The sequence below is a fragment of the Balaenoptera acutorostrata genome, chromosome 5, assembly GCF_949987535.1.
Source record: "Balaenoptera acutorostrata chromosome 5, mBalAcu1.1, whole genome shotgun sequence".
Lineage (NCBI taxonomy): Eukaryota > Metazoa > Chordata > Mammalia > Artiodactyla > Balaenopteridae > Balaenoptera > Balaenoptera acutorostrata.
Genome location: NC_080068.1, coordinates 34554759 through 34570004, shown reverse-complemented (window position 1 = coordinate 34570004; position 15246 = coordinate 34554759). Strand labels below are relative to the sequence as shown.

Below are 15246 nucleotides of genomic sequence, written 5' to 3'. Positions count from 1 at the left end.
TTTCTCTAAAAGAGTAAATTATCAAATGGAAAGATAAAATCAGGGCATAGAAAGTGGAAGAGCAAGGAAATAGAGATGATATGGTAGTTACCCCATCATTCTTATAGAATGGAGTTACTAGATATAAAGGCTTTAGAATGGTGCTTGGTGCATGGTACAGAATAGTTAAGTATTACCTACTATTCCAATTCTCTTCCTTTTCCAAGTTTAAGAATCTTGGAATGGGTGCTAAGTTTGAGAATTAGTATGTGGTGGCAAGTGATAAGGGAAATGGAAGAGTAATTGGACATGAAAGAGTTGAGAAGATTTTTATGCATTTTCTCTATATGTCTAGTTTCAGCAAGTGAGAATTACTTTGTGAGTGGTCTTCAATTTTATATACATTTTTGAAAATATAAAAAATAATATTAAAACATATACACAGAAATTGTGTATTCTAGAAATCCTCGGAATCCTCTAATGGCTTTGCATTGCACTAGAATTCCTTAAATCCTAACTCTTGACCGTGGCCAAGATCCTACATGATCTGGCCCTTGGTTACCTCTCCGTCTTCATGTTGTACCAGTCACTTTACCTAGCCAGATTGGCCTTATTCTTGCTGAGTCTAGGCTGTACTCCATTTTGACTTAAAAGTTGTTTCCTGGGTAATACCTTTCAAAATTAGCTACAGTTCTCTACTACCCTCTGTTAACTACTTACTTTTTTCATAGTACCCTGTTTTATTTCTCTCTTAGAGCTTAGCATTATATGAAATTATCTTTTTCATTTATTAGTTTATTTATTGTGTGTTTTCCCCCACTCCAGTATACAAACTGTATGAGACTAGGGAGCTCATCTGCATTGTTTGCTACCTTATACCCAGTGCTTAGAACAGTTGTTAGCACATAATAAGGAATACTTGTTTATTGACAAGTTAAAAGAAAAAGAAGGAAAATCTCTTATTAAGCCATTTGGATGACCACTGTGCACATTTTTATATATTTATGTAGGTTTTCCCCATCCATACACATGTGTGCATGCACACACACACACACACACACATACTTAAATATATGTGTATATATTTTCAAAAGGACCATACTTTTTATCATGTGTTTGAATCTCACAACTCCTACTTTACAGTAACCTTTCTCCTAGTTTTGTATATGGTGAACAGTTTCTGTGCCTTCAGAATGCTCTATACTGAAATCTATTCCTTAGCAGGAGGCTTTGAGTCTGGAGGCTGGAGGGGCAAGGCATGGGAAGAAAGGGCTGGGAGTGGAACAAGACAAAGTATTTCATTTTCCAAGCAAGCTGTGTTTTTGAATAGTAGAGGTCCTTTTGGCCACATGTTGGTGAGAATGAGTCAGGTATCCACCTTGGCCCTGAGTTACATTTTTTATTGTCTTTTCATAAAGTTTTTTGGTGAATATGACATTTGAATGTTTATTTAAGAACTCTCTTATATCTGCACCATTCCCCCCTATATTCAAGAGTACAACCTGCTTTTATATATGATTTCTGTATGAGTACCTTTGGAAACAGAAGGACCCCTTCATAGTCAGTGTTTGTAACTAAAATAAAAGGTCTACAGTCTTCACACCCACACAGTAAAGTTCTCCTTGTACAGAAAGACACATATTAGCCCTAAAATGGAAGAATGAGTCATGGCAGGAAGTACTTTTAAAGAAACCATTACTAGTAAGTTAAAGACTATTTTAGCTGTAGTATTAAGTGTTTGAATTAGGAGATAATAGTATTAAAAAGGTTATTCCCTAATGAGCCTTATAAAGACTAGTGACTGCTAGAAGTCTTATAGATGTTGTCAGCCCATCAAGTTAATGATTGTGGCATTTCCACATATATCTTGGGTCCACAGATGATAATTTCCTTCTATCTCCTCAACATCTACCAAACTTCTGTCTTTTTTTTTTTTAAACAACCTTTTTTTTTTTTTTTTTTTTTTAGAGATTGGAGTTTATTTATTTATTTATTTTTGGCTGTGTTGGGTCCTCGCCTCTGTGCGAGGGCCTTCTCCAGTTGCGGCCAGTGGGGGCCACTCCTCACCGCGATGCGCGGGCCTCTCATTATCGCGGGCTCCCTTGTTGCGGAGCACAGGCTCCGGACGCGCAGGCTCAGCAATTGTGGCTCACGGGCCCTGCTGCCCCGCGGCACGCGGGATCTTCCCAGACCAGGGCTCGAACCCGTGTCCCCTGCATTGGCAGTCAGATTCTGAACCACCGCGCCACCAGGGAAGCCCTGTCTTTTAAATTTAGAAGCAAGATCGTATGTTTTATGAAATCTCAGACTAGTTAAATGATTTCTCCATTTTCTGACTTCTTACACTACCCAGTTTGGCACCTGATATCCAGTCAAATATTGTTCTCTATTAGTCTCTTGTCTTGCTAGTTGGATTTTAAGTATCTTAGGGGTGGAGGGTTATTGCAATGTTTTTATTTGACTTAAGTAGCATTTTGTAGATAGTGGGTGATTTTTTCTTAATTGATTGATTTCATTTAAGCTAACTCTTTCTGTCAGTTTCTGTTATCTTTTCCCCAATTACCATGTCTTTGCCTCAGATTCCCAAGTGTAGCAGAAGCATAGTTACATAGACCTAGATATTCATTCCATGAACTGAATAAATCAAGATTTAGTTGTGGTTTGCATATTTAATTGCTATTTGCAAAATATAACACTATTTTCCTTCTTTAGTAATGTCTGATTTTTTTAGCTGAACTTGAGCCATCACATAGCTAATGGAAATCAGTTAAAAGTAGTGAACTTGGGACTGGAGCCTACGCCTCTAAAATAGCTGTATGACCCTGAGCAAGACAATTCTCTACCTCACCTTTCTCACCTGTAAATAATAGTTATTATTTTATAGGGGCATCTCTGTGTTTTCACAATGACTGTGTGGCCTAGGTTGGTAAGGTAAATGGTATTACCACCACATTTAAGAGAAAACTGGAACTCATCATGGTCAAGTAACCCCTGCCGAGGTTACACTCTAGTAATGGCGTAAACTCAGATTTCTCCGATTCCGAAACTTAGGTTCATTCCACAAACGAAGGAGAATTAGATTAGATGATTTCCAAGATCCCTTCTAGTTCTACACTCAATGGCTTCCTGCTATTAGTGGTTTTTCTGTTGATTCAGTGGATATAACTTTTTTACTTCTTAGCCTTTATCTCTTTTCTCAAAGCTTTTTAGTCATGACTAGTAGCTAATATAAGAAATTAATTTCAGAATTTTAAGCAGTGCTTAAAATGAAAGATTATTTTAATACTAAAATACAAGGTTGATATACCACATCTATAGGAAATTCTTCTCAAGCCAGGTAAATATATTTGAACATTACAAACAGCAGCCATAAATATCCAGTTGGATAAAGAAAGAAGAGCAAATGTGGTTCTAAGCAGTACATGGAAGGAAATTGATTCCATTCTTTCTCCATGTTAATTAAATTCATTCCTGGGTCATATTTGCTGTTTTATTTTTCTTGAACGTAACCTTTTAAAAAATAGTTTCCCATGATATTTTTCTTACTTTACTGAAGGGATTACTACAAAAAATTTATAATAAAAATTTGAGAGGAAACTCCTAGGTATGAATTCAAGATGCTTACTGGTAGTTTATTTTGGATTCTAAGCATGAAATTTAAAGATTAATTGCTTTCTAGATAATTCAGGATAAACTCCAGAGTGACTTACCAACTTTGTCAAATTATTGCAGATGTTGCTTGTCTACAAAGAAGTATTGTAAGTCATGTTTTGGTATGTGTAGTAAGTCTCTGACAGCTCTATAACAATATAAATTTTAGAAGAGCAAACAAGCAGAGCTCCCATCTTCATTATTTTCTTCTGTGCCTGTGATAAATAGAACTCTTAACTTGCATTATTGTGTGAAATTCTGTATGTGTCTATATTTATATATTGGTAGATACATATATTTGTGCATGTTTATCAGATCAGTAATTTGGCCCAAACTAAGGGATGAAAAGAACTTTTATCTTGAATCAATATTGTAATTTGTGTCAAATCCTCAGGGGCTGCATTTTTATAAAGAAAGTTATAAATATTTTAAACATCAGAAATAAGAAAAAAATGTTTAAGTACCACTCTTACAATCATAGTTATCTTTAAAAAATTTTAAACCAGTCTAAGCTGTGATACTTTGATTTGCATTTTGATTTACTGAGGTTAGGATTTTGTATATTATTATAAGCATCCCCCTCACTTCCCAACAAGTGTATTTTAAACAAAGTTGTTATATATTACAATATTTAGTGTTTGGGATATTTTTTAATGCAGTAGTATTTTAATATTTGTTTCCTTGGATGGTAATTTCAAGCTAAATGTGGCTTACTTTGTTTCGTTTTACATATTCTCAAAAATTTTTTTGAACTAATTTCAGTGTGAGTTCTAAGAATCAGATGTGTATATGTATCACCCTATTCTCTGTCTTAAATTGAGCATAAATTCAATGGAGGGGAAAAAAAAAGTTTTTTTAATTATGTACTATCCTGTGCCTGACACATAGTTGGTGTAAATAAATGTGTAACGAATGAATAAATGTGAAAATAGCTCATTGATCAATACTGCCACCTACTTGTATTAGGGAAAATGTAGGTGCTGGGCATACATCCTATTTTAATAGATAATACCTGTGATAGAACAGGTTTATTAACTTGCCAATTTCAGCTGAGAACCTTTTAATAAGAACTTGCATCCCAGAAACCTGATGACTGTGGGTTAGTGAGATTTCAAGTTTGTTTCAACCTCAACATGCTTGCCATTCCTTTCTTTGATGTTGAAATCCCAAACTGTCTCTAATCTAAATTCTGTGCTCAAGGCAAGACAGCTAACTGTGCTAGGTGGTTTTCTTAGTGTAACATCAGAGTAAAGAATGTTGTCATAATAGTAATGAAGAAAATCACTGACGTACAAATATAAACACATTATCCTACTATTATAAAATGGAAATAAAAATTTAAATGTTGGCAAAGTAATGCAAAGAACCAATAGTATTTATAGTATCATCAACTAATTATAATACAATAGTTGGACTTTTAGCACTAAGTATAAGTATAATTTAGTACTAGTTATATATTTATGCTTTAGAAAAATGATGCCATGGTTGCTACTACTTGCTTGTATGGCCAGTGATTCAAAACTATTAATTATTTGTTATATATCATTTTTCTGCTTTGCCTTAGAAAGCTGTGAACCTTCGAGTGGTAGGGGAGAGAGATGTATAAAAATTACAATGAGGTATGATAAGTGCAATGGAAGAGTATATTTAAAATGGAAATAATGAACTCTGAGAGTCAAGGTGAGGAAAAGTACTCTATTAACGACTCCTTCCTCTGTCGGCACCATGTATAAAGATACATACTTCTCTGAAGATACATGATACATGAAGACTGTTTTACTGTTTGTATTTTTCTCACTATTTACATGTAGATTGTTTTTTGTTTCTGCCCATAACCACAGCTTGCTCTTCTGAAAACTTAGTCATCCCCACCAATTGCTTAGAAAGAGCCATTTCTCTTATACTAGCTCACAAGTTAATCATTCTACTGCTACTATTTCCCAGAGGCTTACACTCTGGGGCAGCACATCTTCATATCTTTGTGCTGTTTTTCAGTTTTCAAGCTCCTGCTCTCATGCATTCCTCCTACACCTAGCTCAATGGAGTTGTGATGAAATGAGCACTGAGCCTGAATTAGCAGATAGGCTATAATCTAAGGACTTCATTGTTAGTCACTCCCTTACTAATAGATTTTCAGCAAGGTTTATAGCACGTCCGTCAGCACAAGAAATAATTCTTTATAGAATGGGAAATTCATTGCTTAGCTGATATTACATGAAGATTTAGTTTATTGTAGTGAAAATGATATTGAATACACTGAGATATTAATTCTAAAAATGTGGATGACAAACACAAGTATTTTCTTAGCTATAATGATTAACTAGCTAGCTTTTTCAGTGAACTTAGTAGCTAACATTCTAGCATAAAGCATAAAATACTTTTTTTGGTAAACTTATTTAACATAGATTATGGACTGATCTCAGTTTTACAATGTTTCTGTCTACCACAGGGATAAGATAGATAAAGATTCACACACAAAGCCTTTTTCAGTCATATTACTAAAAACCTTAAATCTCTGAATAAAGTTTTAAATGTTTGTATTTTAGCCAAGACTCCCAGAAACAGGAATTTGAGAATGATTTCATTTGCTTTGCTCATAATAGATTATGATGAAAATAATATAATAGATCACAATTTTCATCCCTAGTACTTTAGAGAATATTGAAAATCATTCATTTTATTCTGTTAATTTGAAATCTAGAGACTTGGTTGACTAGCTTTGCTTGAAAATTCTTTCTTCGCAGTTCAAATTAACATTATAAACAAGATATTAGGGAGAATTGTTTAAATATTTGGAAAAATTAAGTCTTTGTGAGTATTTATAAGCATACACATTCTCACTTAAAGGATAAACAAACTAATGAAAATCATTTCCAAGTGGGAACCATGGTAGATGGGTGGGTGGGAGTGTTGGAGAGTCTTCTCAGTGTTTACTTTTTGCATATCATTTTGATTTTTGAGCCAGATAAATATTTTACCTATTTAAAAATAAAATATGAATATACACACCTACATATAAACATACATTTGTGGGAATCAGGTTTTCTTGTAACTTCATAGCCATACATAGGAGCCATGTAACCAGAAGAGCATTCCGTTGAATGTACAAAGTTAAGATATTTTCTTCTTTAACTATCCTAGATTTTGAGACAGCATTCCTGGTTTATTAAAGTTGATCTGTGTCCTCAACTGAGTAGACTTAATTTGAAAAGGTTAGTTCAACTAGAGGTAGGACATGATTTCAATTGAAGTCAAGGTATATACCAGTATGTGACTGGTAGGTAGTCTCTTTGTCCCCCGACAAGCTTTAGAGGAAATTTCAGGTGTTCATTTTACAATTAGTTTTTTCAGACAGCCCAGAATAGGGGGAGGGTGTATCCTTTTTTTTTTTAAATCCTGCGTGCTCTGAAGCTCTAATAAAAGGGTTTATGGGTCTGTTCCTAACATTTGGGATTTTTTTTTCCTAAGAGTAAGAGATTTCTTTTTAAAAGGAACTTTCCTTTGAAGTAAGCTAATTGTTTATTTAGAAAACTAACTTTTGCTGGCTACATGTACATATTGTTTCTGAGGGTAAGAATTAGTTTAAGAGCCAGGAAGGGGATTTTTTTTTTTTTTAAAGATAATATGTAGACTATAACTTACAGGAGAAGACCCAAGATGTACATTTTCATAAAATTTTAGATTATCTTATTTATGTTTTAAAGTAAAAGACGGGAGGGAGACGCAAGAGGGAGGAGATATGGGGATACATGTATATGTATGGCTGATTCACTTTGTTATAAAGCATAAACTAACACACCATTGTAAAGCAATTATACTCCAATAAAGATGTTTAAAAAAAATAAAGTAAAAGATGTTATACTGACTAAATGTCTTAATTAAAAAGGTAAACATTTATTTTTAAAATTATGATACTACTTTATGCAGTATTTAGAATCATTTTTCTAACAAAAGTCATTTATTACCATAGCAGAGAGTATTAAAATGTAGTAAGTCAAAATAGTATTTCTTTTTTCCTGAAGAAACTTTTTAAGTACTTAAGTAACTATAGGCACACAGTTTACTTGTAATAAAGAAAGTTAATGGGGAGGGTAGGAGTTAATTAACTAGGCCCTTAATAATGGGCCTTTCTAGTCCAAGGAATCTTATAATTGCCTCCGAAGCTGGTTTTGTAGCAAGTTGAGCGATGAAATATCTAGATTTGCCTAGTAGTCATTCTAAGAAAAAGGTTGCCTTCAGGCAAACTTTAGTACCTTTGTTATTCTATAAAATACCTTTTTAATGATAAGCAGTACACATTGTGAAAGTAAGTTTAGAGGTAGAAGTCCAGTGCCTCCTGTTTACTCAACAGTAAATGAACAAATAATTATAAGACTCTCCAATGAGCACAGTTTTTGCTCTCTTGGGAGAAACAGAACCTTTCAGCCAGACTTTATATACTTAGTTTGTTAATCATAAAAAGATATTCTCATGATTAGTAAGGATTGGCAGTGTGTGGTAATTTTCTTGAAGACTATGTTTTAAATGAATGGAATGGGAAAGCAAAGGGAATATTTACATTAAATCTTAGTATAAGAAATATACAGGTTGAAGTATAACTTATTACATAATTTCTGCAAATGCCGTATGCTCCAAACTGGTTTACCTTTTTGTAAATCGCCCCAAAGAATATCTAATTCCTCCCTTTGGAATTGCCCATTTTGGACCGTCCAAGCTACTTGAAAAACCTGATCAGTCTCTGCCAGGACTGACTGCAATAGGGTAGCAGTTAGTGAAAATAGACTGCTTTGCTTCCGTTAGGAGGACCATATGAAAATATATTCCATTTTCAAAATGTTTCTGAAAGGACTTATTTGCGGAAACGATGCTTGCCATTTAAAACTCTTCAAAAATGCAGGTTTTACAAAATACAAAAATAACCTCCTGAAAGTTTGAAAGGGGAGAGAGGGGGCTGTGGTATGGGGGCGGTCTCCTTCGTTGCCCACCTCCTCCCTCTGTTCAGCGCGCTGTGTGCTTACGGGTTCCCTGGAGCGGATCACCATGTAATTGATGTGCAGTCTGCATTGCTGAATCCTGGACTGCACCATTCTGTGTTCAAGGGAAGATGTAATCTGATCCCTCTGCTGCTGAGGGAGGAATCTGTTCAGGCCAGGCTTTGACAGGGCAGAGTCTCCTCCAATAATCTGCTCGGTTCTCTCTCATTATTCCCTTGAGTTCTCCTCAGTCAAGCTGCATGTATGTATGTGCGTCCCAAGAAGCGGTTTGATACTGAGCTGCATTTGCCTCTACTGTGGAGTTTTGTTGCCGGTTCTGCTCCCTAATCTTCCTTTTCTGACGTGCCTGAGCATGTCCACATTAGAATCTGTGACATACCTACCTGAAAAAGGTTTATATTGTCAGAGACTGCCAAGCAGCCGGACACACGGGGGCACAGAATCACTGAAGGGGAAAAATCCAGAAAATATGGGTTTCTACGGCACACTAAAAATGATTTTTTACAAAGTAAGTAAGCTGTTTTCTTCCTGTGTTGTATGATTGTGTGTGTGTGCCTGCCTGAGAAGGAAAATCTGTATCATCAGAGATGGCTGCAGTATCCTCTAATTTTGGTGGGTGGCTGGATGTCTGGTATTCTGTTTTATATCATGAATGTAAGCAAATAATGGAAAGACAACGTGAACTGGAAAAAGCTTTACATTTAAAATAAAATGTACATTTTAATCTGAGAATTTTCCTCTAAAAATATATTCAGACTTTAGAAATGTGGCTCCGTTAAATGCTGACCTGGAAATACTCTATCCTTAGTTAGCTTTTAGTGAACCTTTTGCCTTTAATTTTTCTATACCTTATATATAGGTTTTTCTTTTTTCTTTAGTTGCCTCTCTTAAAGTGTAGAATCGCTAGAATATTGGGGATTTATATTTAAAGAGGTTATATTTACTTTCTGTACCCCTTCAAAATTGCAGAATTGATTTTTGGTTCTAAAGTCAGTATTTTCAGTAAACAATATAATATTTAAAAGATATATAGTCATACAGAAAGTGCTTTTTTTATAAAATATTCTAAATTTAAAAATCCTTTCACAGCAGTTCCCTTGATATGAATTTCAGGCATTTTTATTCATTGAAGGATTTCTAAGATGGAAATAAAGTTTGCTTTAGTGGCAAATGGCATTTGCACCAATATATTTACAAGATATCCAGGGAAGTTCCGAAAGCCAGTATTACAAACTTAATTACAGTGAATATCAAAGTTTATCATAACAACTTTGAAAATGAGGGTTTGTGGAAGTTATAAGGAATAGATTTTTAAGGTAATCTGTACTGACTGACCTTCCTGATGGATACATTTGTGTGTATGTGTACATGTGTGTCCATAATTTATATATATGCAAGCATGTGGCTACCAATGTATTAAGGTATTTATTTTTGCTTTTTATTAAAATTATTGGGAGAAAGAAAATAATGAGTTTTGAGAGGAATCACTTTAAAACAATGTTATGAGCACAGAAACTTCTGAAGGGTTGAAATAAGACCAATTCCATTTCTGTCGGTATTTCATGAACTAAGGTATAAATCGTGGATGAGCTTGTCGTACGCTCACCTCTTGCCTCTAACATTATAAGATTATCCCTGTGTTTTAGAATACTTTGTTCATGATGATAAAAACACAGTCTTTATTACCCAGAGTGTGGTTCAAGAAGCTTTTAGAGTCTTGTTGCTTCTCTCTGGTATTTACAGTGTGGCATGCTGTGTTATGACGTTCCCATGTGAGGAGTAGGTAAGAAAATAAGGCTGCTGCAAAGCAAGGGTTTTCACCTTATTACAAAAATAAGGGTAACTTTCTATCACTCTGGGATTTCCCCACTCCCATCGTTTTCAATGATACAGTAATTAATTAGCAGACACAAATCTTAGAGGGGTTGCTGAAATAGAGAAAGTTGAATCTTCTCAGATCTTATAGTTTTATAACATATCTATAGTAAGATGACCTCAGTTAACCAATAGTAAAATATAAAAAAATATATATTTCAATATTGATGATAAAATATAATTCTGAATATATTTACAATAGTACATACCTATATAGCATAATGAAATACTTTAAAACTACAGGTGTCGGGTATACCTTACAGAGATGCATAACTCATTCTTTTTAAATCTTTCCGTTTTTCTTGTTGGTTTTCAAGTTAGAATATTTTGTCCTGAGTGAGTATCTGTCAGTAGAGCTATGTATTCTGTGTAAAATATCAATTGATGGCTTTTTTTCTACCGTTATTATACCATCTCCAGATTTCCCTCTTATTATGGATTTACTTTTTGTACTGTCTTCATTGCCCATATTCATTGCTTTATGCCTTATCATAATTACTTTTAAAGAGCATTTTATTTACATTATTCTCCTTACCCTTTTATAATAATGTGTTTTAAATTCAGTGACTATTACTTCCATTCTGATTTTGAAATTTTGAATTTGTTGTTTATCTTTCTTAAAATATGTTTTTAAAGGAAAATGTAAATCATTAAGAACAGTATATTAAATATGGTTCTTTTCTATGTGGGTTAACATGACATGTTCCTCTGTGTTGGTTCTTAAACTAGAAAATGTGAAAGGTGTAGTACTCTCAAGGAATATATACGATGGATATCAATTTTTAAATCGCCATACACTGTTCTTCTGGACAAATATTAGGGGAGAAAATTCACCTTTCCAGTCTTGTAAAGAGTAAAACAAAGTAGAACTAATAGAAGAAAGTATGAAACATTTATTTTCTATATGAATTAACTATGCCTAATTAACATTGCGGGCATATGAAAATTTAAGAATTTGTTCAGTATTACTGATGCTAACATTAAGATTTGATAGTTGGACAGGTGATTTTTTTTTAAACCTATCTCATTTGTTTTACCTTATAGATGAAAAGAAAGTTGGACCATGGTTCTGAGGTCCGCTCTTTTTCTTTGGGAAAGAAACCATGCAAAGTCTCAGAATATACAAGGTAATATTAAGTATAATAATTCATTCTCTCACGATTCTCATGTTTCTTTAAAGAGTTGATGATTCTGTCACTAATACTGTTGACTGTTTAACACATTTTGAGATCACTGAAAGTTGAGAAACATACATTTTAAATAAGGAGAAGAATGACTACCACTGTGGCTTTATATTACTAACTAATACATTGAAGTAAGACACAAGCAGAAGTTCTCTTATCAACAGAATTTTTAAATCGTAATTTTTAAGGAATTCTAAAAAGCAAATCCTAAAATATGGATATGAGCAAATGTATCTTGTTACTATAGCAACAGCTGTTCTAGGCTGGATAGTTATATATGCATAACTGAAGATACATTTGTTAGCAGTGAAATAGACCGCACAATTACTAACTAAATCTTATTTCATGAGATTACTATGTTAGAAACCCCCTTTATTTGCTTCGTAAGTCTTATGTTTTTATCACATACATTTCTACACCAGTAGAATAGTTTCCATAACAACTAAATACAACTGTACTCTTGTTTCCTGCACCATTCCATCATTTTTGGATTTTGCATCAGTATAAAACTTTTCCCACTCTCACGCTAATTAGGCTAACTTAAGCACAATATCTATTACCCAGCTAATTAAAAATGGCTTTGGATGTCATTTGGAATGTGGTATTTTAAAATTTAAATGACAAAAGCATCTTAAGGGTTTTTTTTGGGGTCTTTTTTGCATAATTGTCACTTCTTCGAATAACTGATTGAAAGTTATAGAAACCATAAGAACTTCATGATGGTGACATTTCTTTTTTTTCCCCTCAATATTTTGATTTAGATTTATTTTTACTCTTTAAGATACAATAAAATTAACATTGCTCAGACATAAGTTTATGTGATTGAACATTGTTACAGACTGCATCTCTTTTTTCCAGGGAGCCAGTTTATACTTTTACTTCATTCAGTTGTGGAAAATATTTCTTTCAGGTGCTCTTTGGTGAAACTTAGAAATCATAATAATTAGAGTAGTTTTATATACAAAAATGATACAAAAGAGAAAAATAAAGCTATTTCTTGGTTACTCAGGAAATGCTGTTTTGTGTGATTTTCCCACGTTAACTGTTCCCTTCCTCCCTCTTATGTAGGCTTTGCCTTTTGACAATTTCACTGTGTTTTGGCACTTCCGCCAGAGGGTGTGGAGTGATAGACAAGTGAAACTATTCACTTCATTTTTGTTTTTTTTCTTCTAATCTTGATAAACTGTTTCTTGGATGAGACAGTTGAGTTTAATGTTTAAAATGTGCTGGTTTTTTTAATGTATAGATTTCAGTCAACCATATAATTTTGGTCTTCAATTAATATGGCTAATGCCAGGGCAGAAGTATTAAATGGTTCAGTTGTTTTTAAGGCAGTTTATAAATGACTGCTGAATTTTTACCACAGAACACATTTCAGTAAAATTTTTCTTTAGTTGCCGACTTTTTTATTGAGAAAGTACCTGCAAAGGTGAAAGTTTTATTTTTAGCCTTTTAACACACAGTCTTACTAAAGCAAACCAGACAGCATATTGATTGCCGTGTCTTTTTGGAGACTTGATCAGTGTATTTTTGATGTTCTTTAATTTTGTTGAAAGATTTTCTAATAATAAGATGAAACTATGATTTTTCATCATTTTTGTTAGAAAATTTAAGTTATAATCACACCCTATTTCATTTCAGAGAAGAAAATAGAGCTTACCTCTGAAATTTGATAAAAGAAAAATAGATTTAGTTGTTGAATGTTAGAGACCATCTTAGATGTATAATGCTAAAAGATTTAAAGGTGGTAGATATGAAGATTTTTCTGTATAATCTGGTGACTGAGATGCATTTTTAAGCAAAATAGTGAGATATGCTGGATAGAAAAGAATTGGAGTTGTTTCATTAGTAATTTTTCAGAGCTTGATAGTTAACTGTTAGGATATAATTTATATGTTCTTTGGATTTAAAACGCTTTACTGTCATAGCTCAATAAAATGAAGATTATTTTACAAACGCAGTTTTATTAACTGAATCTTTCTGCTCCTTTTTTCCCACGTGTCTCTAAGATAGAGATGTTCAGTACTTACCTCGAGTTTAACTAATTTAATTAGGCATTGAAATTAGAAAGTAAAGTTTAATATACTAATAACATAGTTCTAACTACTTTTTCTGCTATTAGGCATTTTTAGGAGAGTTGAACAATTTTAGAGATAGATCATCTCTTATTTTACTAGTGGTAGAATTAATTGAATTTCAGGTTTGTGGTGTTTCTTTTTTTTTTAACTGTCTCAAAATTTAAATTATTGACTAAAAGTATTTAGCCAAAATGATCTCATTTTACAGTATTTAATTTTGCATATAATAAAATAAGTTCTTACTACCTACCTGTTTGAGTAAACACATTTCTAATCAAGGCTTATTCCTGTCAAATATTATTTAGACTAAGCTTAATCATAGCAATAGAAATTAGAGAGGAATAGACAAATATTATAAATAATTTAGAAGGCATCTGGAGCAAACTTAAGGAATAATATGACTAGTGAAATGTCTAAAACATTTAACAGACTACTTCTATATATGAATTTTTTAAAGCATTAATAATCTCACACCCCTTTTTATGAAAGAAATTTAAACTTTTGTTTAATTATGATGCTGAATACCAGTCATAGGCAAGTGGAACCTGAATCTTCTCAGGAAATATTTTAACATTATTTGTATGTTATCAACAACTTACAGTTTTGCCATAGAGATTCTGTCATTTGGTTGCAATTAGCTGTGCCGGGATAAAAACAGGTGGTTATGTAGGAGGGAGGAAACTTACTCTACAATAGCAGAATAGGTTTTGTGCATCCTTGCTCTCTGGGAACAAGCAAATAAAAATAATAGTTTGATTAATGTTTGAAATATGCCGTGTCGTCCCATTCTTATTAAACTAGAGCCCATTATTCTTAATAAATATCTGTCTTTGCCTCCACTCTTGTATTTTCTTGTAGTACCGCTGGCCTCGTACCATGTTCAGCAACACCGACAACTTTTGGAGACCTGAGAGCAGCCAATGGCCAAGGGCAACAACGACGCCGAATTACATCTGTCCAACCACCTACAGGCCTCCAGGAGTGGCTGAAAATGTTTCAGGTGACATGTCTAAACACAGTACTTGAAATGCTTCACTTATTTGCTGCAAAAAATAAGGGATTATTCAGCCCTGAAAAGGAACATGCTACACCATGGATGAACCTTGAAAACCTTATGCTAAGTAAAAGAAGCCAGACACAGAAGGCCACATAATGTATGATTATATGAAATATCCAGAACAGGAAAATCCACAGAGACAGAAAGGAGATTAGTGATTGCTAGGTGATGTTGGGAGGGCAGGTTAGGACTAACTGCCGATAGGTATGGGGCTTCTTTTGAGGGTGATGGAAGTTTTCTGGAATTGGATAGTGGTGATGGTTGCACAGCAAGATGGGTGTGCTGGGAACTATTGAAGTGTACACTTAAATGGTGAATTTTATGTTTGTGAAGTATATCTCAATTAAAAAATGCTATTAAAAATAAGGGAACTCACTTTAATTTTTAGGTATATTAATCAAGAGGGTCCAGTGCTTATTTTGTGTAAG

The 15246-nt window shown here is 33.6% G+C and overlaps 1 protein-coding gene across 6 annotated transcripts in view; it reads left to right on the top strand.

The window, feature by feature from the left end:
- The window catches only part of FBXW7 (F-box and WD repeat domain containing 7), a 205389-nt gene that overhangs the window by 164616 nt on the left and 25527 nt on the right, over positions 1–15246 (top strand). For 5 of the 6 annotated variants that reach the window (XM_007189414.3, XM_057546651.1, XM_057546652.1 and 2 more), the window contains 2 exons: positions 11544–11626; positions 14620–14761. In XM_007189414.3, the coding sequence (XP_007189476.1) occupies positions 11544–11626; positions 14620–14761 (225 nt within the window). Of the gene's footprint in view, positions 1–8837; positions 9133–11543; positions 11627–14619; positions 14762–15246 lie in introns of those variants that run through there. The other variant, XM_007189417.2, reaches the window with a different exon arrangement.